At 44.3% G+C, this 27,696-nt stretch overlaps 1 protein-coding gene across 4 annotated transcripts in view; it reads left to right on the forward strand.

The window, feature by feature from the left end:
• LCLAT1 (lysocardiolipin acyltransferase 1) overlaps positions 1–27,696 on the forward strand; it is a 250,511-nt gene that overhangs the window by 41,216 nt on the left and 181,599 nt on the right. For all 4 annotated transcript variants that reach the window (XM_075595444.1, XM_075595445.1, XM_075595441.1 and 1 more), the window contains one exon: positions 14,158–14,304. In XM_075595444.1, the coding sequence (XP_075451559.1) occupies positions 14,158–14,304 (147 nt within the window). The remainder of the gene's footprint in view (positions 1–14,157; positions 14,305–27,696) is intronic.

The raw sequence follows: 27,696 nt of genomic DNA on the forward strand, positions 1-27,696 counted from the left end.
TCCCAGTAAAATCAACCCCACACTGATGAGACCCATCAAGGTTGAAACAGCTGTCTGTGGGTGGTTTTCTGGGTATGCACCTTAACCCTGGCTGTGCTCAAAGCTGTGACCATGCAGCAAGCTTAAGCCTATAGGGAACCATGTTAAAAATGGTTATTGAGGCAAAAAGTGACACTGTGTGCTCATTTGCATGTCATTTCCCAGAATCCCTTGCTGCAGTGGAAGTGCTGTATGCTGGGTGATAATGGGGAAAGGCGGGGTTGCAGACCTGCCTAAGACATGCAGATGAGCATACAGATATATTTGCATATTTGCTTTCCTGTGGAGGGTTTTTGTCACTTTTTTTACTCACCATAACTTAACTCAGTATTATGGTTTAGCCTATCCCATAGCCTCTCTTGCATTCCCAGTAAAATCAACCCCACACTGATGAGACCCATCAAGGTTGAAACAGCTGTCTGTGGGTGGTTTTCTGGGTATGCACCTTAACCCTGGCTGTGCTCAAAGCTGTGACCATGCAGCAAGCTTAAGCCTATAGGGAACCATGTTAAAAATGGTTATTGAGGCAAAAAGTGACACTGTGTGCTCATTTGCATGTCATTTCCCAGAATCCCTTGCTGCAGTGGAAGTGCTGTATGCTGGGTGATAATGGGGAAAGGCGGGGTTGCAGACCTGCCTAAGACATGCAGATGAGCATACAGCTATATTTGCATATATATATATATATATATATATATATATATATATATATATATATATATATATATAGTGTGTATATATATATATATATATATACATATACATATACATATACATATGTAGAGGTATCAGTACCGTGTTAGCCGAGCTTCAATAATCAAAAAATAAATAGAGGATACCGTTCTGTGGCTAACGAAATGCTTTTATTTGTGCGAGCTTTCGAGATACACTGATCTCTTCTTCCGGCTGTAACATCGCCGGAAGAAGAGATCAGTGTATCTCGAAAGCTCGCACAAATAAAAGCATTTCGTTAGCCACAGAACGGTATCATCTATTTATTTTTTGATTATTATATATCGTAACAATAGACAATGTTAGCTTGGTAAGGTAAGGTTACGTTGTAGCTGATGAGTTAAACTGACTGGAGGATTCATTGAAACTGAAATGCAGTCATTAGGTGAAGCCGAGGAAGCAGGATCACGATCATTGGAGAACGGATCTATCAGCAGCATACAGTAGGTAATTAGTTTTCATTAAAGGTACTCAAATGCTGCATATAGTAAAAGAAAAAAGGTGTCCCCTCCCCCCCCCCCCCAAATCAAAGTGCTGTGAGGAATGTTGCTTAATGGGAGTCCCTGTGCCTGCAGCCAGGGGCTTTAAACCCTAGTGAACTAGCTACATCTCTACCTCGGAAGGCCGTTATTCGATCCATTGTCATGGTTTGCAAAATTCATGTTTTTTTCTACTCTGGTTATGTCTGTGGCCTTGGTTTTTCTCCATCAGGCAGCGATACAGCACCTGGTGGCTGTGATGATGTGGTTAATGGTTTTCTTTAACCTCACATCCTAGGGAGTTCGGAGAGAGATCTGCTCAACAGGGCTAACCAGGCCTTGGGCCTCAGTGAAGTGTTAATCAGTGAATTGATGAGGGATAAACACCCTTTTCCAGAAAGGGACCAGTACCGGACAGAACCACCAGATATGTGCCATTGAGCCATACTGGCCAGAACCTCTCAAGCAGTTGGCTGAATGTCTATTATCCATGGCATGTTGTCTGGTCCGGTCAGGTTTCACCTGAACAGTATTTTGTTTGCATTTTCTTTAGCGGCCGTGCAGAGTTAAATCTTGGCTGCCGCCATGGATATTTCAACCTATTTGTCCTCATCTAAGGTCTCACCCAGTTCTCCCTCCCATTTGCGCATATATTGGCATTTTAGTGCTTAGACCTGGCCCAGCAGTTGATAAATTTCAGGAGATTTGTAAGTACATATAGTAGTGAATGGTTGGGGTGTACCAGGCATTGGGCAATGTTTGAGTTGTAGGTATCTAATGATTTGAGTGGCACAATTTTTTTTCTTTTTTTGTCCCTGTAAATCTGGGAATTGCTTTATACCGAATCCCGAAACCAAATCCTGAACCCTAGAGATGCCGGCCTTAATCCAAGCACTGAAGGCCCGCTCAGAGAGGCCAGGAGCAATATCTGTTTTTTTTTTTAAATAATGGGACCATACTTTATCTTCATGTGGAGAGTATGGAATTCTAAGTCGGTCCCAGAGAGTGTGTTTGTTTGATTACTGGGTGGAACCAACCGTGTGTTGTTGGCCTTGTCTATAACAAATACAAACTGGCGCCTCCAAAAAGTCCAATAAATGCAAATATAAGGTAATATGAAAACCTTATTACAGAAGTCAATCTGGAACATCCGGATCCACTTGAATAATCCACGAAGAAGTTTCCTCAGGACATGTGGGATTAAACACAAGGGACAATCATAGTGTGTACTGCTGCATAAACAACATAACAACAAACAACTAAGACGGGACAAGACTAACAAACAATGAACAATCAAAACACTGCTGAAACAAACAGTTAAGCTAATTTATTAAAATATAAAAGAGAATGTCTGTCTAAAAATACATGAGTTGGTCGTGCTGCTAGTCCGGTTTACAAAAAACATAATCCTGCTCACAACAAGACAGGAGTTAAATAGGCACATCCAACCAGTGGCAGATGACTCCCAAAGACTCCACCGCTGCAGGGGAATGTCTGTGTAGGTGATCCGATGCCATCTGTGTGCTCCGTGTACCGAGCTCAAGTGCAGGAGCAGAATTTGGAGAGAATTTCACTGAGAGCTGCTGGGCTGTTTTCATAGTGACTAAAAGGCTGCGCGCGCAGCTCTCACGATCAGCTGTAACCTCTGACCCTACGCGTTACGTGACTGCGTTACTTCCTCAGGGAGATGGCCTTGTTGACTTCTTCAGCCATAATAGTGAGTTGATGTCGGCCGAGCCAGACTCATGGTGCTCAATGTTAACCCAGCCTCTGGAGTCTTTGGGACAGTTCCATAGGTGTTGGCCCAGTTGAGATGCCTGGTAGTATTTTTATCAGGTTGGGGAGAGCTAATCCACCACGATCTGAGACTCTGTACAGTTAATGATTGCATTTTTGAGCCTAAACTGAAACAAATGATTTTTAAACACTGGCAAAACTGTAACGATGGTATTTGGGACTAAGGCTAAATTTAAAAAGATTCCAATGACAGAACTACTGATCAGAAGGTACTCCAACATCATCTTAGCCCATATCTCTGCATATTTGTGTGACTTCCAGTTAACATTTATGTTGTACATTGATACCCTGACATCCAAAACCTATGCCAAACTAGGTGTACTTTATAGGAGCAAATCTTCCCTATGCAAGCTGGTCAGAAAGTGCATCGCACAGCAGATGCTAATGCCAATTATAGACTATGAGGGCATAGTGTATAATACAACACCCTAAATGTATCTTGGCAAACGAAACACACTCTTAACTCAATATGCCACTTTGTCCTACAAAGCAACCACATTACTGCGAAATGCTCCAAAACCTAGATTAGATTGGCTATCTTTGAGTCCAGACACAAAGTACATTTTTCCTGTCTTACCTTCAAATACCTTCTGGGCAAGCTACCCGCCTATCTGAACAAGCTCCTCACCCCTACCACACGCAGCACTTTTCACCTGAAATCTGACTTCAAAAAACTGTTCACAATCCCAAAGTTCAATAAGGAATCCTGTCACTTCCCATCTTGCTGTTACCGTGCACCTGATGACTGGAACAACCTACCAGAGACTCTCAAAACTGCCTCCAGTTAGAAGTAATTTCAAGACTTCAGTTTTCTTGCACTTTAATCTGGTCTGTAACTGTTACATACGCCCATAATCATGTTATATGTAATGGTTCATGAAATGTCTCAAATGTCTCCTAGTAAAAAAACATACTGGATCAGCACTCGAAAGGTAAATCAAAGAAAATGAAAGACTTACGGTTTCCTTTTGGTGTCATCCAGTATCTTCTTTAATGTAACAAAAAAGTTGTGTGTGCTGGGGGTGGCGCCGGTGCGCTAAGGGTGGTGTGAGTGTCACGCCCTGTGTAGGCGTGGCCGTGACGTCAGCCCAACCCGCAGGCCAATAAGCTGTGGCCGTCCGCCGGCCAATCACAGGGGGCAGAAACTGACAGACAAAGATTTTTTTAGCATATATATATCTATATCTATATATATATATATAGATATAGATATATATATATATATATAGATAGATCTATATACATACATAGGGTTGTATTGGGTATGCCTGTATGGATTTGTGTGTGTTATGTGTGTATGTATTTGTATGGTGTGTGGTTTGTGTATGTATTGGTGTGGAGGTGTGTGTGTACTGTATGTATTAGTGTGTGGATGTGTGTGTATGTATTAGTGTGGATGTCTGTGGGGTGTGTGTATGTATTGTTGTGGTATGTGTGTATGTATTAGTGTGGATGTGTGTGGGGTGTGTGCATGTATTCGTGTGGGTGTGTGTGTATGCCACCTCTCACTCTGCAGCCCTCTTCTCTTCCCTAAACACAGAGCCCCTCCCCCCTCCCCTATTCTCACCCTACAGGACTGGGGAGGGGATATGCTAAGGGTGGTGTGACTGTCACACCCTGCAAAGGCGTGGCCGTGACGTCAGCCCACCCCACAGGCCAATGAGCTGTGGCCGTCCGCCGGCCAATCACAGATGGTGCAAACAGACATCCAAACATTTGAGAGAGAGAGAACCCAGCACTAAAGTTTGCACAGATTATTGTTCTGTAGGTAGTCCTACTGAAGTAAAACAAAAACAAAAAAAAAAAAATATGTATGCTTTATAGCTACTGCAAATCCACTTTTCTCCTCAACTGCTTTTTACATGTACAGCCAACCTTTTAATTTGAACTCTGGCCACATGAAATACTAAATTAACTATGAAATGAGCATTCTTGTTACATTTATGACAATACATGCAAAAGGTCAACTGTGTTTATCTACCTTAACCTTCATATGAATACTGCCTGATTCTGTGGTTGTTCAATCCACAAGAAGCTGATTAAAAGGTCAATGTGGGTGTTTGCAGCATTGAGTTGTTGTGTTACAAGCACCTCTGCAAACCACATCAAACAGTCCAGACTGAGTCTATGCTAATTATTACATATACTAGAAAAACGCTATGTTTGTATACCGCGCGGTTGGATGAGCGATTAAACCAAATATATTCATAACACGGAATGAAACATGGGCAAAACAAACTTTGAAATAGCATCAATTTGTATATTTTGTCATCATATTGTCTTGGTATTCACAAACTTCAGTTAAAAACGGAAATGTCTGGACAATTTAATTCTCGCGCTACTATACAAACCTATAAATAAGCCGAGTTACCACTGACAGTCTAGGCAACGACAACGAAGTTGCCCAGAAAGACGGCTATTGTCTGTCACGGCGATCAAGCGCTGTCTCCAAGTCACACTAATGTAAATACTGAATATCACTTCAACTCTCACATTATTGTGACTTTAAAGCAAATGTAGTTAATAAAATATCCCAAAGTGCAAGACATGTCCATGTCACAATCTCATTCACAACAGACTGTAGGAAAGTTGAAAAACAAAAAATACACACAAAACGTATTCTCAAGAATGCCGTGACGTATGAAAAGTTATACAGGCATACCCCGCATTAACGTACGCTATGGGACCGCAGCATGTATCTAAAGCGAAAATGTACTTAAAGTGAAGCACTCCCTTTTCCCTGCTTATCGATGCATGTACTGTGCTGCAATCATCATATACGTGCATAACTGATGTAAATAACACATTTGTAACAGGTTCTATAGTCTCCCGCTTGCGCACAGCTTTGGTGCAGGTAGGGAGTTCAACTTTGCTGTTCAGGACGTGCTGACAGGCGCATGCGTGAGCTGGCGTTTGACTATTGGGCAATATGTACTTACTCGCGAGTGTACTTAAAGTGAGTGTCCTTAAACCGGGGTATGCCTGTACTGAATGAAAGGAAGAGCCTAAGCACGACGGATTTCTGCTATAAAAGAGATTTAATGAAAGCCAGTGGTTGACGTTTCAATATGCCACTTGCTTTTGAGAAAGACCCTTGAGGCCGAAACGTTAACCACTGGCTTTCATTAAATCACTTTTATAGCAGAAATCCGTAGTGCCTAGGTTCTTCCTTTCATACATGAAACTGGGGGTACCACGAAGAGATTCCTGAACCAGGAGCACCGGTATTTGTATCAACCTTTTGAATTTATTTTGGGGTGTGCACAGGGTTGCCACCTTCGACTGACGGTCAACCCGGAGATTTTTTTTTTTTTTTAAATGACACTGTGTTGCCATGACAACGGGATGCTATGTAACGTCACGCGGCGTCAAGTCGCCATGACAACGTGGCACCGCATGACGTCGTGACATCATGTGGTGTCTCATTGTCATGGCAACGAGCATCACGTGATGCTGTTACGTCACGTGACGTTCCCGTTGGCATGGCAACGCAGCGCCATTTGACGCCGCGCAGCCATATTGAGAGTAGTTGCAGGGGAAGATGGAGGGAAAATGCTATTGCTGGCACTATTGCTGCGTTAATGGTATATGGAATTATACCTTACGTCATTTCTATTATTTATAACTAACGCTGATGACAATTGTTGCAAACAGAGTCGTCACTGATCAATATTAATTTATTACAATGTTTACCTCAGTTAACTTTACTTGAGTTAATTTAACAAAGACAAGGTTACCTCATTGCTATCAAAAGGGAGGAACTGAAGCAGCTTTACTGTAAAGAGAGAGGGGGAGAAGAGAGAGAGAGGGGGGGAGGAGAAGAGAGAGAGAGAGGGGGGAGGAGAAGAGAGAGAGAGAGGGGGGGGAGGAGAAGAGAGAGAGAGAGGGGGGGGAGGAGAAGAGAGAGAGAGAGAGGGGGAGGAGAAGAGAGAGAGGGAGGAGAAGAGAGAGAGAGGGAGGAGAAGAGAGAGAGAGGGAGGAGAAGAGAGAGAGAGAGAGAGAGAGGGGGGAGGAGAAGAGAGAGAGAGGGGGGAGAAGAGAGAGAGAGGGGGGAGAAGAGAGAGAGAGGGGGGAGAAGAGAGAGAGAGGGGGGAGAAGAGAGAGAGAGGGGGGAGAAGAGAGAGAGAGGGGGGAGAAGAGAGAGAGGGGGAGATGAAGAGAGAGAGAGAGGGGGAGGAGAAGAGAGAGGGGAGAAGAGAGAGAGAGAGAGGCGGGAGGAGAAGACAGAGAGGGGGGAGGAGAAGAGAGAGGGGGAGGAGAAGAGAGAGAGAGGGGGGAGAATAGAGAGAGGGGGGAGAAGAGAGAGAGGGGGGAGAAGAGAGAGAGAGGGAGAAGAGAGAGAGGGGGAGGAGGAGAGAGAGGGGGAGGAGAAGAGAGAGGGGAGAAGAGAGAGAGAGGGGAGAAGGGAGGGGGGGGGAGAAGGGAGAGGGGGGGAGAAGGGAGAGGGGGGGGAGAAGGGAGAGGGGGGGAGAAGGGAGAGGGGGGGGGGAGAAGGGAGAGGGGGGGGGAGAAGGGAGAGGGGGGGGGAGAAGGGAGAGGGGGGGGGAGAAGGGAGAGGGGGGGGGGAGAAGGGAGAGGGGGGGGAGAAGGGAGGGGGGGGGGAGAAGGGAGAGGGGGGGGGGGAGAAGGGAGAGGGGGGGGGAGAAGGGAGAGGGGGGGGGGAGAAGGGAGAGGGGGGGGGGGAAGAAGGGAGAGGGGGGGGGGAAGAAGGGAGAGGGGGGGGGAAAGGGAGAGGGGGGGGGAAAAGGGAGAGGGGGGGGGAAAAGGGAGAGGGGGGGGGAAAAGGGAGAGGGGGGGGGGAAAAGGGAGAGGGGGGGGAAAAGGGAGAGGGGGGGGGAAGAAGGGAGAGGGGGGGAGAAGGGAGGGGGGGGGAGAAGGGAGGGGGGGGGAGAAGGGAGAGGGGGGGAGAAGGGAGAGGGGGGGAGAAGGGAGAGGGGGGGAGAAGGGAGGGGGGGGGGAGAAGGGAGAGGGGGGGGAGAAGGGAGAGGGGGGGGGGAGAAGGGAGAGGGGGGGGAGAAGGGAGAGGGGAGGGAGAAGGGAGGGAGAGTGGGGAGAGGAGATAAGATACATGGGGGTGGTGTGTGTTCTCTAGCAGGGTTTCTAGGAATGTTACTGTGTTGCTTATGTGCCAATCGAGCTTGTCTAATAAAAACTACAACTCCCATGATCCCCTACCTGTGAGCATGTGCAGTAGAGCACAGGGCTGTGACCCGGATGTAGTAGGCTGTGAAGTGCACACAGATAGTCCCGTGAGAAATGCAGAGGATCTGTGAGTGCTGCAGCAATGCGAACTCACTTACTGTGCTGCCCTGTCTGCAACAACCCGCCCACCCGGAGATTTCAGGGACAAACCCGGAGCCCGGAGAAGGGGATGCCAAACCCGGAGTCTCCGGGTGAAACCCGGAGAGGTGGCAACCCCGGGTGTGCAGCATTATCCTCCAAAACTGAAAAGTTATACAGACATCGTGGGTACCATGGAAAACCGATCGAAACCTATTGCGCAGTGAATAATTATCACTGCCACCTAGATGTCAAAGCGAATCGGAAGAAACTCAAAATTCAAGAATTGTTCAATCGTAAATAAAAAGCAGATGTAAAACAGACTCCTAATAGCTATAATCCTTGTCTTTTCTTATATTCTTTTAATAATCCTCCTTAGATGTTATTACTGCAATTTGAATCAGCCTCTCTGCCCGGTGCGTATGCAGCTCTGAAACGGAGTAAGGCCTGTTCTATAGTGCCGGGTGCGCGCGGTATTTTAGTTGGCTGACTTCAGTCAGCCTTTCTGTAATGGCGCTGCGCGCACGGCAGGGAGCGGGGAGCCGACAGACAGCGGCGAAGATGAGGAAAATCATATTTTCATTGTGTGTGTGTGTGTGTGTGTGTGTGTGTGTGTGTGTGTGTGTGTGTGTGTGTGTGTGTGTGTGTGTGTGTGTGTGTGTGTGTGTGTGTGTGTGTCTAATACATATTTTATTTTTGCCAATTTTTTTTTTTAAATTACACACACACACACACACACACACAAATATATATAAACACACACACACACAAATATATATAAACACACACACACACACACACACACACACACACACACACACATATACACACACACAAATATATATAAACACACACACATATATATTTTTAATATTTAATTTCTCTGAAATGGTTCGAGCAAATTGTCTGAATTTAGTACAAGTTGCAAAATAATACATTTAATGTTTTGTATGAAGAATATGGTCGATAATTATTATTTATTTATCAATAATTATTATTTATTTATCACTTCAAAAAAATAAACAAATAATTACAAGATGGGGGGCTGCACCGATTTGGTTGAAACTTCTGGCAGATCTATGTTAGGATGGGAGAAAGGTACCCTCAAACTTTCATCAGAATTGTTTAAGGCTGTCGGCCTGTGGAGAAAGAACACAGGAACAAAACCACAAACACACAACCAAAGAGGTTTCCAAGTCTAGTGGAAGTCTTCACTTCGCTCGCTCATTCAAAAAGAAGATAGAAACTGAACAGCAGCTAATGGAAAGCTCAAGATATCAGAGAAGAATTTTGTAGTGTGTTTTAAAGCAGCAGTACAAGCTGTGTTTTTTTAAAAGTTTTTTTTCTCCCTTTAATATGAGCATCAATACAATCCACACAATGATGAGTAATTGGCGAAGTTGCCGATTGATCCGTTCTCCTGTGATCGATCAGCGAAGATTCGGCTCGCGGGGTTCACTAAATAGCTGTCGGTGTATCTGAAGAGGACCAAAGATGCAAAGTTCTGTGGGGAAGATTATGTGATCAGGCAGTCACTAGATACAATTGGTGTACTGCTAGAGAGAGGGCACGGCTCAAAAAGGGATGTACCAGAGTCTGTTTCAGAAGAGGAAGGGGATGTGACATTGTAAATGGTTGCTATAGAAACAAAAAATGCTTGTTACATTATAGTACATTAAAAATGTAATTCAGAATTGTTTTACAAAAATGCTACAAGTATTTTCTCATAGTACAGAACAGATTTATAAAAAAACACATGTAGGATATTGCTTGGATTGCAGCTTAAGGCTGCGTCCCCGCTAGTGCTGAGCACGCTGAGTGGGCGGCACATGCCGCTTTTACTTACATATATCTATATATGTAAGTCCCCGCTCACACGGTGCGCGTGCCAGTGTGAATGCTGGCCACATATTTTGGAATTCTTACATTAATAACAAAATAATTGCAGACGATTATGGAAATTGTTTTCATTTTAAACGCGCTAATGTTCTCATAAAATGTGGTTTTCTTCCTTTCTCTGTGGCAGACTATTTGTACAGAGGCACGAAGAACATCTTTACTACTCATTAAATGATATACAAAGATATATATTTAACAGTATTATAAACCGCATCTCATATGAAGAAAATGACCACCTCCTTGTTTAATTAACTGTCTGCATACAGATGTTTAAATTCCTGTCAGTCTGCTTGATAATGAACTGAGATATTTTACATAAAGTCTGTTTTAGTTACAGTAAAGAAAACACCGGACGTATCACCAGAAAAAATGGAAATACAGATCATGTATTTATGCAATCTCTGCCAATTTGTCAGGAAGTTAAGGATATGCGATTTCCCTGGGTAAAAATAGCACAATCTCTTGCATTCCTTTTTAGTATAGAGGATTTAGCAGAGGATTTTTTTTTAAAAATAGAATTTCAATAAAATTAAATAGAAATAGCCGTGTTAGTCCAGTGAACGGAAAACATCTTAACTCAAAATGTTAATGATCTTTAGCACTAAATCAAGAGGACTCAATGCTCATATGGGGTTTCTTACACACGATCATAATTGTTTGTAATCTTTCTCCCTCTGTCTCTGTTAATTTTACAAGTAACCCCCTCTCCCCCTGCACCCAGGGTTGCCACCTTCGACTGAAGGCCAAACCAGAGACATAAAAAAAAAAAAAATATATATATATATCAATTACCTCTGGCGTCCTCCCGGCATCTTCCCCCTGCAACTACCTTCAATATGGCTGCGCGGCGTCAAATGATGCTATGTTGCCATGACAACGGGATGCTACTTAACGCGACACAGCATCAAGTTTCCATGACAACATGACACTGCTTGACGTTGTGACGTCATGTAGCGTCTCGTCATGGCAATGGGCGTCACGTGATGCTGTTACGTCATGTGGCATTCCCATTGGCATGGCATCATTTGTCGGCGCGACGCCATATTGCCAGTAGTTGCAAGGGAAGATGCCGTGAGATGTTGCCGTCGCCCGCCTCCCAGTGTTGCCACCACCTGGAGGTTTACTAGGTAAACCCGTAGCCCGGAAATACGTGGCCAAAACCCGCAGTCTCCGGGTGAAACCCTGCCAACTCACTGCACACTGGATGTATAGTCCTATTTCTCACTGTCCTTTTCATCCATTTGTTGCCCTGTCTATCTATTTACCATTCTCTCTGCTATTCCTTTCCTACATTATCTGCTTTAGATTATCTATTTAAGGAAAAAAAAAATTACATTTCTGTTTAACTCTTAATGCAGACTGAGTACTTCAGTATTAGGGGATACAACTTTTTTTTTATTTGGACTAACAATTGATATTATAAGACAAGCTTTCTAGAGTTCTCCTCTTTCTCCGGTCAGCAATACCTCCAAATTAAAAAGGTGTCGCCTAATACTGAAGTACTAATAACCACTAGCATATTAATCATAATTGTGAATAAGCAACATATGTTTGATTCACATTCGCTACCTACTGATTCACACTTGTCTAATTCTGATGTCTAGTTATAAGGTGGGATGTGTACAAAATTATAATGTTCTATACTGCTACAATTCTAATTTTCAGCATAAAACTTGTCAACATTTGTTTCATTTAAAGAACTTTTTTTAAAAAAATCTTAAAAAGAATATCCTGGATAGTGTTATGCATTTTATGCAGACAATATTATAGAGTTTTGTTAAAATGCCCATTTTCAGAAGCCAATAACTTAACTTGTATTGTGAGTTCATCAAACAGTTGGGTCTCAACATGTTTGCCAAATTTATTTTAAAATTAGCACATTTTGAGATGCAGCTTTGGATGATTTTTGAAGTGAAACTTCTTTAGTGGCACCTCTGATGGGATAAAACTGGATAGATGGGGGGCGAAATGTGAAACGGAAGTGACGTCACGTAATGGACGCCACTCCGCTCACACGTCCCCGGTCACGGCGCCGCTCCTAATTGCCGCCGCCGCAAACCCCCCCTCCACCCCCCCCCCACACACACACACACATCCCCACCCGGTTGCTGACATGCGGCGGCGATAGCCGCCGCTCCTAATGGCCGCTGTTCCGCTGCCATGCCGCGCATGGGCAGTTGTGATGGCGCCGCTGACGGACGCCACACATGCGCAGAAGCGGCTGGCAGTGGAGTCGTTCCCCCCACACGCTCCTAGTCCTTCAGCCCTCCACTGGCACACGGCACAAAACAAACCCGGGCGCAACCCGCGCGGCACAGGGGCTCAGTCACTCATGCCCGTGCCGGGCGCATGTACCCCGCGGTGGGGGGGTGCAGAATTTGCGTGCGAGGGGAGGGGGGGGCAGAACACACGCACACACATATGCACACACACTGACTGACACACATACACACACTGACCGACACAGAGACATTCACACAACACAGAGAGAGAGAGACATACACTGACTGACACATACACACACACACACACACACACACACACACACACACACACACACACACACACACACACATGCACACACTGACTGACACACATGCACACACTGACTGACACACATGCACACACTGACTGACACACATGCACACACTGAATGACACACACACACTGACACACATACATACTCTCTGACTGACACACATACATACTCACTCACTGACACATACACTGACTGACACATGTGCCGAGCACGCGCGTTATAAGTCAATTTCTGTGACAAAAGTCAAAGAAGTTTCACTTACTATGCGCGTGCACAGCACACACAGCTTTTTATTTTCTGGGAAGAACAATAGCACAGGCGCTTTCCAAAATGTACTTTGTTTAGGATACATTGTCCCTTCGGGAACATTGCAAAACACATTTATAAATGGCATTATGTTTATTTTTTATTTTTAAAAAAAAAAATTTTACTCCATCATTTGACTTGCAAATTGCATTGATTTGGTCACATTAAATCAAAATAAGAGTATTGATCAGAAAACGTCTAATATTTCCTACTTATATACAGCCTTGTTCTTGCGTAATCCTTGTACTGTAGCTCTTCTTGCGTTTGGAGATCTCTCGTGGGCTCTCGTGCAATCCCTGCTAGGGCAATAGTGTACTAAAGCAGGGGTGTGCAATCTTTTCCCACCGGCACCCCCCCCTCCTTGCCTTGGCTCCTGCGTTCTGACGTCGCCATGGCGATGCGTCGCCAGAAGCCATCTGAGCCAAGGTCAGTGAAGTTACAGAGGCTTTCGTCGCCCCCCGGTATTTCATTTAAATGCCTTCAGGAAGCGCGCGGGGCCCCTGTAACCGCCGAGCCCCCCAGTTTGCGCACCCCTGTACAAAAGTCAGCAACATGTATAAGCATTTAATTCTGGGAGGTGGATGCCTTTTTTTTTTTGCAAATCGCTGACACTTAGATATTTTAAAATGCTTTTTAAAGTTGGTTTGTAAACCTGGTGAGCTGAGACTTGGGAGGGGTTTGATTCCCTCTGCCTGCTCCCATTTGTCTGTCACTGTCTGTTTGCCAAGAGTTTTTACCAGCCAGAACCCCCCCACTTTCCCACTTATTTTAGGGATATAGTACAAATTTGAATGACTAACACTCCTTAATTCAGAAGCCCCTAAGAATTGCAATTTTGTAATATTTTTTCCAAATAAACATAATCTGTCATCTTTGCTTCTAATAAGGTTAGATTTGTTTAATGAAGCCAATTAGATTGTTCAATTCCTTACAACGGGTTATTTTTTTGGCTGGTTATGGGGCCAAAAAGGACCGTCTAGCACTATGGGCAACAATTTGTACTTAGGTGAACTGTATATACAGTAGTACCCGGTGTACCTCCATTTTCCCAATGAAGCTGTTAACAATCCCGCTCCTCTTTTCTAGGTTGGGCCATGCAGATTGCTGCCTTCATCTTTATCCGCAGGAAATGGGAAGAGGACAAGAGCCACTTCGAAGCAATGCTGGACTATTTCTGTGACATAAAGGAGCCCCTCCAACTTCTCATCTTCCCAGAGGGAACTGATCTTACCGGTTGGTAGACATAATGTACTGTATGTGCATTTTAGGTGTCTGTATAAAGTATTACAAAAAGGGACTACAGATTTGTAAACGCATCTAACAAATCTAAAAATATAACTACATACAGTAGGTGCCTTTTGTCAGGTAGGGAATGGGCTTGATGAAACCTAATTTCCTAAACACTGTACGCAATACCAATTAGCTAAGACATTCTTGCTGTTAGAGATTCTCTTTTAGTGCACTCAAATCAGCCCTCGAAGCATCCAGAAGGCTAGGTTCTGGGGGTAATACAGGTATATACCTAACCGATCTTTGCGATCGTTGGAGCTTCAGATGTGCAGTCAAGGTAACCTTCCCTGGTGACATGGGGGAAAACAGAATTTCTTCAGTGTCCTCTGTCAGCCATAATAGCTGAAATTATGTGTAGCTCCTTCTCCTAGCTGGGGTAGCACAAGAGTTCTGTCGCATTTGCCCTGTTCCCTATTCAGTTGTTACTGTCCTACCTAAGCTGTGAGAACTTGTCTTTCCCATCAATTTTTGTTTTTTTTGTAACGGCGTTGTGGATTATGCTTGCTTGCTTTCTCCCAAACTGACTGCTCTTAACCTGTCCATGAGAAAATTACCATCTCCCTTGTCGGAGTCCCATCAACTTAGAAGCCAGCGACTGCCATGGCAGTAGAACCGTTAGAATCTGGATCTCCAATTTGGAAGACCGAATTGAAACATGGACTTTCAGACACCGATTTGTTGGGGGATTTTTCGAGCCTCATACACCATTGATTTTCTGTGTGATACATCCATGGACCTCATCCAGCTTAAAGTGAGATCCTCTGCATATACAGTAACCCCAAGGAGGGCACTGTGGTTGAAGCCTTAGGCGCCAGATACATCTTCCATAACGGTTCTTATTTTTTTGTAGAAGCTTTGGATGAGATCCTTATCAGGCTCTCTAGCACCAAGGGTCAATTCCTGTCACAGCAAAATGTCAAACATCCGTTCTTAGACGACGACGTAGTTTTCTGATAGCTAGAACCTACAGACCAGGCAGACCTTTCAACCTTAAACTTGGATGGGCAACCTCGATAGTCCCACTCACTCTATAGGGCCTGGCCCAGCTCCCAGGTGAGCTGAAGAAGCAGAGCTCTTGAAGAATTGGGGGCCTCAGTTAGGAAGTGTATGCCTGTTGGAGGCAGACAAAGTTTCTCGACCATTGGGTCCATGTTAGAGCAGATTTCTGGGTCCTCCAGATCATAGAGCACTGTTATGCTCTAGAATTCTTGTCAAGTCCAGGCAGTCCCTGACCTTAAAGGGTCAATCATTTTTTTAAGGATTCAACAATTAAAAATGTAGTCCTTAAGGGCTGCCATGTCAGCAGTACAAGAAGGCGATTACTTTGCTTCGATTGTTCTGATACTCATATCTCCATATCCCGATTCACAAAGCTCATTGCAAATTCCTCCACTAATGTGTAAAGGCATACATTTCCTGTTCAAGGCCTTGCCATTCAGTTTGGTGATAGCACCTCAAACCTTCACCAAAGTGATGGTGATGATAGCAGCAAAACTTCAGGAAACTAGGATATTGATCATGTGTTATATAGACGATTGGCTGATCAAGGCTTCTTCAGAACACCTACCACAACCTCATGTCCAGTTTGTTCACAACGAGCTAGAGGACCACAGATGCATCATAAGTGTGCAGAAGAGCAAGATGATTCCTGCTCAAATTATTCAATTTCGTGAGATTCTGTTCAATATTCAATGGGCATCGTATCATTTCCCCCATTAAAAGTGACCAACATCATCTGTGAGGTTCACTCTTTTCCAAGGATCAAACATCCATCTCGCTACAGCTACATTGGGCCCTAAACTCTGTCATAGACGTGGTCCTATGGGCCAGATCCCACCTCAGATGGTTGAAGGTCAATTTTATTCGACGCAGGAGGACCATGTTTCCCACACTGCAACACAGAATTCCTATGTTTGAATCAGGACAACCTTCAAAAAGTTAGGTCCATGACTCCCTACACAATGAATCTTCTTACTGTACCACCAATGCCAGTTTGACAGGATGGGGGCCTAATGTCACGACGTCAGTCCAGGGTCACTGGTCACCAGCAGAGAACAAATTACCTATCAACTTCCTGGAAATGTGTGCAGTATTTTACACTATCAAGAGAATGAGTCCAGCCTTGAAGGACCTACCACTCTGAGTCTTGTCAAATAAGGTCACAGCCATAGCCTACATCAACAAGGGGGCACCTGAAGTATAAAAACTCATAGGTCTCAAGGATTTTGATGTGGGCAGACCAAGCAGTTCCCCATCTTTCAGCAACCTACATTTTGAGACACAAAATGTAATGACAGGCAAGCAGTTCTACTAGGAAGATTGGAGTTGTCAACATTTATTTATGAATATAGTACATCTATTTCAAGGTGGATCTCAACAGCCATCAGCGAAGTTTATACTTCTGTAGGGAAAGAACTACCACAGACGATTAGGTCTCATTCAACAAAGGCTATTTTACCTGTCTATTTTAGTTCATTTATGCTTCTTTTTCGGAGCTTAGATAATTCATAGCTGACCAGGGAAGCAGACCAACCTCTTTTATGCATGCATCAGAACTGTTGTCCTACCCCAGCTAGAAGGATGAGTTGTATCCCAGCTGTTTATGGCTGCCATAGAGGACACAATGAAACAGACATATCAGTATGTACATTTCCTATTTTTCCTGTGGTCCCATGGAAGGTGAAAACTGGAGTCCGCTGCTGCAGCACAGTGTTGGCTTACTGGCTGCAAAGGTGTTTTTTTTTTCCCTGTGGGACCCAGTAGTATCAAACTTGGCTGAGCAGCACTGCTCAGAATGTGTTTTAAAGCCCTCTATTGTAAATATTTTGACCAAATCATTTTAAATCATTACACTATACTATTTGTTACGTTCTTATGGTGAATTCTCTAGGATCGTATTACTTAACATATTTACGTATTAACGTACATCCACCATCCCTCTCCCCACTGAGTGATACTGAGTGCATACCATTAAGGGAATTTTTCTGAAACACTTATCCATCTGGATAACATGCTATTCAGTTGTCTTGTATATATTGTTCTATTCCCCTATTTGCACAGTTGACTCTACATTTTGATAGGAGTGCTGGTATCCCATCTGTTCTCCATTAGGACCCTTTGTTTTCTAAAAATGTTACCTCATTTAAGTGAAAATAATTATGATGGCCACCAGGGTCATCCAATAGGAAGCTACAATGTCCTGGTCATGTAATGCTTCTTTCTATTGGCCCTTGGAAGCAAGGCTAATCTGACAGCCACTTTAATTTCCCGAAAGCTAAGAATATTATCTGCATTTCTGAGGAACCTGGGGGTCCTGGGTGCCAATACACATACTCCCTACACATGGACTCTTCTTGCTGTACAACCGATACCAGTCAGACAGGATGGGGGCCTTCTGTCAAGAATTCGGTCCAGGGTCACTCGGCTCTGAAGGACCTCCCGGGGTTCTGATTCTGGGAGGGGGGGGGGGGGGAACAATGAATAGTGGTCGTTTTGCTTTTAATATGGATAATTATGTATTAGTTACAGAAATCTTGAAAACCTGGCGTGTTTGTGGCCCTAAAGGACTGAGGCTTTGACCACCCTGGTGCTATATAGCGGTCTTCTTTAATAATCTTTTTGAGTTAGAAATTTTTTAACCTGTGACAACTTTGAAGAGGTTTGCTTCCTGAGGTACCAGTAACATATGTTTTTACAGACCCCTCTTGCAGTAAGGTCTGTCGCCGACAGAAGGACAATGCTACACTATCCGTTCGTTATATGGCCAAGATTGTGTATAAATCATTTACATACAGCTAAATCCATTACAATTCACATGCTTGTTTGTTTGCTATGATTTAAATAACTTAACATTCAAAACTCCATTTAAAACGCACCTACATTACTGGTCATTCTCTTAACACTACTCAACTGTGTCTGCCTCCAGCACAAATTATATTATCAATGTTGTTTCTTGAGTAAGTTTTTAAACCTAATACAGAATGTGACCACAATGAAATAGTTTCAAGTGCAATGTTGATCCTGTCACTGCTATAAATATAATCTTGTCTCCAGGCATATTTCATATTTAGGGTCACCTAACTTAAAGGACCTTTACCCTCAAAAAAAATGTTCATATCCCCCCTAGGCGAGAAGCAGGGGGTCTCTTGGAGCGGAGGCATGTTAATTGCAGCTCCGGGACTTCCTGCTCCCCGAGATGCATCAGATGGTGATGCCGCTCACTGCTGTTTTAAAGGTCCCGCCGGCCAATAAGAAGCCACAAGGCATGACGGACGCGGGGACCTTTTAAATAAACCTTTTCTGAGCCCAGCCGGGCTGCTACCGGCAGCCCTCCGATGTAAGATGACCTGCTCCCCACCTAGTAAAAAAAAATAAACCAAGAGCTTTAGTCACTTAAAAAAATTGCAGTCTGTGTGTGAACGCAAAGAAAAGCGACTAACTGCATCACTAACTGCATCGCTTTCCTGTGCACAGTTGTATCAAACGTACCAAAACATTTGTCACATTGTTAAAAGCCAGAAAGGCTACACATCAACATTGTGGATTTCTTTACCTAGAATGGAGAAAAAATTGACACCCAGGGAAGCAGAATGCGATACATGTCATTATAACGTATATCATGTAACGCCTCCTGCTGCCCTTTCCTACCACAAGCTTGTACAGACTGGGCAGAATTGGAAGAAAGTACTTTGATCCATTGTCACAAGATAAAATATACTCTAATATTTGCAGCGACTTTTTTTTATTTTTTGATACACCTGCTGCGTTTTTCATAGCACTATAGTAACCGTTACATTGTGAGGCAGAATATGGTTGCATATCTACAGATGTCAAAGGCTGTTAACACTTTTTTATGTGGACAACAACCGCATATTAAAGCAGCAGTCCAAGTGCCGTTTATAACAAAAAATCCCTTTAATATGAGCATCAATACAATCCACACAATAAGTAATTAGTTAAGTTGCCGATCGTTTGGCGACGATTGGGCTCAGGGTTTCACTAAATGATTGCAGAGGAGAGTTCTGCTGTCGGTGTGACTTGTAAATGGTTGCTGTAGAAACAACAAAGGCTTGTTACATTATAATACATAAAAAATGTAATTCAAGGTTGTTTAAAAAAATACTACAAGTATTTTCTCATAGTACAGCACTGATTTATAAATAAAAAAACAACAAAAAAACACATGAAGGATCTGCAGCTTTAAGATAATTGATGACGCCCCTCCTGACATTTTATAACCATCACTATGTTTTTGCATGGACCCTTGACAATTTTATTAACTGTTAGCTGAAAAAAATGAGTGAAAGAAACTAGTTTCTATTTTTTCAAAACTGTTTTAATCTTTACATTATATTTAATCTATTAAGTTATATGCAGTAGGGATTTTTAAATGGCTTTTAAATAATTGTAAATCAGACCGCTCCCCTTTGATTTATTTACGAATTCATGGATTTGTATTTGTACCTATACTACTATTACCAGGAGCGTGCACTAGCCCTGGATATTCCTAAATTCCAGCTATAATGATCGTTTAAATAACTTATTTATATTGTTGGCGGTCAATGATTTCCTGGTGTATAATTGATCTGATAATTGTACCAAATGTATTACAGTTCATCAATCGCTTTCAAAATGAAGTTTTTGGTTCCAGTTTTGGACCAGAAACCTGCCTGGAGAGAGTGAGAGGAAGCTGTTCGAAGCATACCCCAGTGTCCCCAATCAGTGCAACTAGTACAGACCCACTAATCCAGGGCTGCGCAACCCCAGTCCTCAAGCCCCTCCAACAGGTCAGGTTTCCAGGATATCCCAGCTTCAGCACAGGTGGCTCAATCAGAGGCTTAGTCGGCTTGAGGACTGGCGTTGGGCACCCCTGGACTAAGCCACGGACTACACAGAGAGGTGCAAAGTGTCAGCCGGGAACGCAGAGGCGTTTCCTTTTATAAATGCAGCAGTTCTTGGCGCAGATGCCTGCCTCCCCGGGGCACGCAATGCGGCTGCTTATTTTAAGAGGAAGGGGTGTAACTAAATGGTTGCTATAGCAACAGAAGGACGCTTAATACATTAAATATTATTGAAAAGGCAACGTTATTTTTTTTAAATGTAGTAAAAATGATTTACTTCTACACAACTGATTTAGATTAAAAAAAAATATACAGTATAGGCTTTTGAAGGAAATGCTGCTTTAAATGCACAAGAAAAAGAGCAAGAGTAAGTTTAATATTATTATTCATGCAAACTTTTTAATGTATGCGATTAAAGGGTGCACTAGATAAATCACTTCTTAACCCAGTTGAGTGCATACATAAGAGCCACTTTGGTCTCTTACTCCTATTTGTATCGGTTTCACACCGGATGCCCTTTGAGTTTATTTCCTTTCTTTGGAAGGTACTAAACCTCCAAATCCATTACTTCCGAAGTCTTCCCATCAGTCAAAATCAGAAACTTAGCAACAGCTTGATATCTCTGGAGTGCTACATCATAATAAAGGAAGCGGATATTCAGTGTATCCACAGTTGAAAGCTGATATTAACAGAATAATGTGTTTCTGATATTGCACCTTTTTGTTGATTTAATTTACCATGGCAAAGTAATGTCAGCAAAGTGGGCTTTTACATAGTAGACTGAGCTAGCTTCATTCGTTTTGGCTTTATCATTAATATTGGAAAAATCAAATGTTGGCCACATTTTGAGGGCATGGGAGTGTATACTTGAACCACTAGTTTTGTTGTTACTTAAAGCAGCAGTCCAAACAGCCGTTTTTGTTTTGTTTTTTTTAAACGTCCCCTTTAATATGTGCATCAATACAATCCACACAATGATAAGTAATTAGCTAAGTTGCCGATCGATCCATTCTCCTGTGATCGATCGATGATGATTCGGCTCGGGGGTTCACTAAATGGCTGTCAGTGCAGCAGAAGAGGACCAAAGATGCAAACTTCTGTGGGGAAGATCATGTGACCAGGCAGTCACTAGATACAATCGGTGCACTGCTAGAGAGAGGGCAGGGCTCAAAAAGGGATGTGCCAGAGTCTGTTTCAGAAGAGGTAGGCGATGTGACTTTGTAAATTGTTGCTATAGAAACAAAAAATGCTTGTTACATTATAATACATTAAAAAGGTAATTCACTGTGGTTTAAAAAAAATGCTACAAGTATTTTCTCATAGTACAGAACTGATTTATTTAAAAAAAAACAAAAAAAGAACACATGTAGGATATTTCTTGCTCTGCAGCTTTAACACACTCCAAACTGAGGTTTGGAGCATTTATTACATTGTAAGTGTGGGTGGCTAAAAGACGTGCGTGCAGACGAAGGCAACGGCTAATGCTGAACGTGCCAGCTTTATCCTTCATCCAGCTAAGACCATTTGCGTAAATTGCAACTAATCTATAATGCTGTTCAGTGAAAGAGAGAAAAGGGAGGCAGGAGAATGTTGTCTAGGATGGGGAGATTATCTCTCACAAGCTTTACACAGGGTCATGGGATTCAATTTCCACCTGATTTCTTCCCGTCAGTGGGCCGAAGAGACGTCATCTTACACTACGTAAAAAGCACTATTAATAGCACCCTTATTCCCCTGACTTCCTTTTCCTCTGCCCTTTTAGAACAATGGTGCTAATGAATATGCTTGCGTGTGAGTATTACTTTCATTGATTCTGTGAGTGTACGGTACTTGTTACATAATTCACACATTTGACTACTGTACTTTACCTCTCTTGCCCTTTTATAAGCATGCCACTTGGTGTTAGACTACAGAAAAGTCAGCCTGCAATAGTGCTCTTTTGTGTGATGGTCCTTGTCTGTCCGTTCAGTACTGTACACACCTGTTGCCTTTATCTGAGGCCAAATATGTTTCTCTTGGGCATTGTGGGGCGCAAGCCAGAGGTAGCTGTGTTTTCTTCTATTATAAGAAACTTAACCCCTTCGGTGCCAAGGCCTTACGTGGCCCACACGGATTTTCAAGTGGATAGTTTAAGTTTGATTCCTGTGATCAGCTTTATATGCGCCTATGAAAATTATGTATTGGTTTTTTAATCTGTCTCGGGTGGATTGCATATCATGTGACCAAGATATGTTAGAAATAGGAAAACAAAAACTATACCAAATATTGCCCCAGATATCTCTTAACAAATTCATTAGAAATAATACTATATATTATTGCACTGTCCCCCTCTGAATACACTACTAGGTATTTATAGTTTTACATACTTTCTAAATTAGCAAGACCTTTTCCATCCTGACATCTTTTGTGCCTGAATTTTAAAGGTGCACAACACCAATAACAAGGCAAAACTACCCCTAGCAGAAACATACCCCCACAAAGGTGTATGTTTTCTAAAACTACATACCCCAAGGAATTCTAACTTGGGTAGCATGTCTTCCCATACAAAAAGCTCTGGCTGGGAAACTCTGTTTTAAAACATTGTACATTTGGTAAAAATATCAAGAGCCCCAACTTTTCAAATTTCTCATCTACTGAGTGTAATCTTGAGCATAAATATAACATGGTATTTTTCATGGCTGTAAGGCAGGCCTGCACAACATACGGGCCGTCTGGCCTCTCTGTGCGGCCCGCGATGACTCTGGCCGGGCGCCAGTTAATTAAATAAATTTTAAAAAAAAGTTTAAAAAAATGGCGGCGATTCATCCCTCTCCCTCCAAGCCGTCTCCCTCTCAGCCCCCGGGTTTTGCGGTGCGAAGGGCCAGCAGCAGCATGAGGAGGATGCAGCAGCTGTGAGTATTTTTTTTCTTCAATAGCAGGATGCGGGCTGGTGGGGGGTGGGTGTGAAAAACGGGCTGGTGGGGGGGTGGGCTGCTGACGTGGGGGGGGTGGGCTGCTGACATGTGAGGGGGGTGGGCTGCTGACATGTGAGGGGGGGTGGGCTGCTGACATGTGAGGGGGGGTGGGCTGCTGACATGTGAGGGGTGGGCTGCTGACGTGAGGTGGGGTGTGGGCTGCTGACATGTGAGGGGGGGTGGGCTGCTGACATGTGAGGGGGGGTGGGCTGCTGACATGTGAGGGGGGGTGGGCTGCTGACATGTGAGGGGTGGGCTGCTGACGTGAGGTGGGGTGTGGGCTGCTGACATGTGAGTGGGGGTGGGCTGCTGACATGTGAGGGGGGGTGGGCTGCTGACATGTGAGGGGGGGTGGGCTGCTGACATGTGAGGGGGGGTGGGCTGCTGACATGTGAGGGGGGGTGGGCTGCTGACATGTGAGGGGGGGTGGGCTGCTGACATGTGAGGGGGGGTGGGCTGCTGACATGTGAGGGGGGGTGGGCTGCTGACATGTGAGGGGGGGTGGGCTGCTCACATGGGAGGGGGGGTGGGCTGCTCACATGTAAGTGGGGGGGTGGGCTGCTGACATGTGAGTGGGGGGTGGGCTGCTGACATGTGAGTGGGGGAGTGGGCTGCTGACATGTGAGTGGGGGGGTGGGCTGCTGACATGTAAGTGGGGGGGTGGGCTGCTGACATGTGAGGGGGGGGTGGGCGGTCTGCTGACGTGAGGGGGGGTGGGCTGCTGACATGTGAGGGGGGGTGGGCTGCTGACATGTGAGGGGGGGTGGGCTGCTGACATGTGAGGGGGTTGGGCTGCTGACATGTGAGGGGGGGTGGGCTGCTGAAATGTGAGGGGCAGGGGGGGGAAGAGATTTGAGGTGCAGGGGGGGGAGAGAGTGATGTGAGGTGCAGGGGGGGGAAAGTGATGTGAGGTGCAGGGGGGGAGAGAGTGATGTGAGGTGCAGGGGGGGAGAGAGTGATGTGAGGTGCAGGGGGGGGAGAGAGTGATGTGAGATGCAGGGGGGGGAGAGAGTGATGTGAGGTGCAGGGGGGGGAGAGAGTGATGAGAGGTGGAGGGGGGGAGATACTGATGTGAGTTGCAGGGGTGGAGAGAGTGATTTGAGTTGCTGGAGGAGGGTGTGATGTGAGTTGCAGGGGGGGAAAGAGAGTCATATTGAGGGGAGGGGAAGAGTGTCATATTGAGGGGAGGGGGAGAGTCACATTGAGGGGAGGGGGAGAGTGTGTCATATTGAGGGGAGGGGTGGAGTGTCATATTGAGGGGAGGGGGAGAGAGTGTCATTAAGGGGAGGGGGAGAGAGTGTCATATTGAGGGAAGAGAGACATGGGGGGGATGCTGACTTGTGGGGGGTGGGGGGGGTGCTGATATGGAATGGGCTGAGGGGATGTGGAGGGGGATATTGTATGTTTGATGTGGAGGGGGGTATTGTGTGTTTGATGTGGAGGGGGTATTGTGTGGGTGAGGGGGAGAGATGGGGGTATGAGAGATAGATGGGGAGTATCGTAAAGATTGATAGTGAGGGGTTCTGGGGGAGATATGAGGATGATGATGATGATGAGAGGTGCTGGAGGAGAGATGATGATGATTTAACCCGTGCGGCACAATTTTTTTTTCCTTGGAGCAGTTCGGCCCTTCTCACTTTACGAGTTGGGCAGGTCTGCTGTAAGGAAATGATGGTCTCCATCATTGTAAGGGTAAAACTACCTTCTAAAATGCATATCTCAATGGTAAAATTTGCATTTTAAAGCCCATCTTGGATCTTCCTCTCTGTTGTATCACGGCTGAGGATCATTGTATAGACGTAGATGATTAGCGTTAATGCTGTGTTGACTGGTTTGGATACATGATAATGCCAGCAGACTTTGATTAGATTAGATATGTAACTGGTATATAATCTCTTCAGGATCCGTGTTCTATACCCTTTTGAAAACAAGAAGTGCATTCTATTTTTATATCAATGTATATATTATTTTTTTTTATTAAGTCACCAAAAAATAATTCTATACAGTAAACGTATTCACCTAAATGACTTGCCTGCCTGCGTCTAGCCACAAACCTGTAAGCTTCATTAGATTAGTACACATACAGATGTAGCAAGACCGGCTGTCCCCTGCACCGTGGACGAAAAAGCAAAAATCCACGGCGCTGGGGACAATGTCTATACCGATAACGCTGCGGGGGGGGGTGTCCATGCTTCTGAATGGGACCCCTCGTAGCGGTAATCCGTCCGGGCCGTGAAGGTCGCGACAGCGGCAACACAAACTGTAAGCTTTACCACATCTGCACACTGACATTTTAGGGTGGAGAGATGATGCATGTAGACGGTGGCGGATTTCCCATCAGGCCTGGTCCCAGGGTGTGTACATTTTGGGGCGACATACATCGCATGCGTGATCGGGGCTTGCCAGCGCACAAGCGGCACTTGCTAACTGCTGGCTAACAAGTGCCGATCGTGCATGCGCAACCAGCAATGTAACATCACAAGGCGGCGTGTGAGGGTGGCACCAGGTAAGCGCCTAAGGCCACGATTGATTACACAGTGCGCGATGGCGCTTGTGTGCGACAACCTCAAATTGCTGATAGCCTATCAGGCTGCCCCTTGTGTGCGCGTGCACAACGGAGCGAGCTCCTTTTGAAAAGACATAATTTTCTTTTCAAGCAACGGCCACGTGGGAGCGGTTCAGCCAATCACAGCGAACCAGCCTCGTGACGCATCCGACCCCGCCTCCCCAATCGCTTGCCTCACAATCACACATCGCTCAGGCGAGGTGTGCCAGTGATGCGATGTGCGCGCACGTGCACCAAGCGGGGTTTATAATCGCGGCATATTTTTAAATCCACCACTGCATATAGAGATGTTTCTTGTTCACGTCCTTAATTCTGAACTTGTAGGATTTGATCCTAATAAGGTCAGCCAAATAACTTCACATAGACAATTGTCTATGCAGCGTCCCAGCAAATGTTTAAGTATTAAGACTAAGGGATCCTATGTGTGGGATGTATGTGTGGGTGTATGTGTATGATAGCTATTGGGAATTTCTCTTTCAGCCCACTACGTAACAGTGGAGCAACTTGCCTTGGTCGACGTGTATAGAGGCGTCATAATCGCAGAAAATTGAATTAGACACTCCATTAACGTTGAAAACAAAGTGATTTATGTAACGCAACGTTTCGTTCCTCTTGAGAAAGGTCCTTTAATCGAACCAAAACGTTGATGTGTTGAATAAATCACTTTCAATTTTCAAACGTACCGAAGAGTGCCTAGTTTAGTTTGCTTTGATTTTATATGAATATGTTGAAACATTCCCAGTGCTTGGAATGCAGTTTAAATTCACTCCTAGTTAGAGATGGGCTCACCTCCCGCCCTCACGCTCGCAAACCATGTCCAATTTGCCACACTCTTTTGCCAAAGAAAAATGTGCCCAGTTTGTAAAGTTTGTAAGCGGTTCGCCCAGTAAAAGGCGAATCCAATATCGTAGCCTGAAATGTCGGGGTCTGGATGTTTTGTGAAAATAGATCTGCTGATGACATTTTGCAATTTCTCTAAAATTTAGACAAGTTTGAGCCAATTTCATCAGAATTCAGACACATTCAAGCAACGTTTTCTGTGTGACTAGAAAAGAGGGAACTTTTTGAAAAAAGTTTGACCTTTTTGAATAGTTCGAGCAAAATTTGGCAAGGTCTCATATCTTTACTGCTAGGACCAAAGTGTATTAATGCAGTGACATGTTTGCGGTGTTAAATCTGGGTATTTTACAGCAGTTTGTAACAAAACGCAACACAATAACTAAAGTATCTAAATATGTCAAGGTGATGTTTGGGAGATGGGAGAAGCCAGAGGAAATCACCCTTTTGTGTGATATGAATGTGTGTTAAACAAGAGTTTGCATAGACAAACCCTCCCCCCCCCCCCTTTATTGAATACATCAGGATGGGATAAGAGTAGAGGAAACACTTGATTGACAATCACTCCCACATTGAGAGACCCAGAAGAACGTTTGTACATTAAGCACAAATTCCCTAACAAAAGCAGCTTTAAGCATGGTTACATTTGTTTAAAGAAGCCAATTCATTACAAAATGTTGATTTTTCTTTGGTCAGCTACCAAGGATTGCACCCCCTCCTCTCCCACCCCTCCCCCCACTGTGTTGGGGACTTACATTGCTTGTTGTTGGCTATTTCATTTTCTGTGCAACAATTTAAAGGGAACTTAATAGCAAAGGGTTAATAGCAGCGGATTGCTGGATTTGAGACAGGAACAAGGGTTAACATTTCTTTGCTAATGTTTTATGGTCCGTTTTAAGATCTGCAAATGACATGTGCATCTTCGAGCATCTTTTAATGCTGATCAAATAATAACTCACTATTGCAGTGAGTGGTAGGTTTGTGAAAGCTGCTACTGAATTGCTGTTGCTGCAATGAGCGCTCCAGAGTTTGTATTGTACTTCCAGAACGGGGAAAGAAAATTGGAAAATGACAGGGACCAGTGTTGTACAGCGCCAACTGGCTCACGTTCTCAAAGAGACCAAAAATAAACCCGTAC

This window comes from Ascaphus truei, chromosome 4, assembly GCF_040206685.1.
Source record: "Ascaphus truei isolate aAscTru1 chromosome 4, aAscTru1.hap1, whole genome shotgun sequence".
Taxonomy (NCBI): domain Eukaryota; kingdom Metazoa; phylum Chordata; class Amphibia; order Anura; family Ascaphidae; genus Ascaphus; species Ascaphus truei.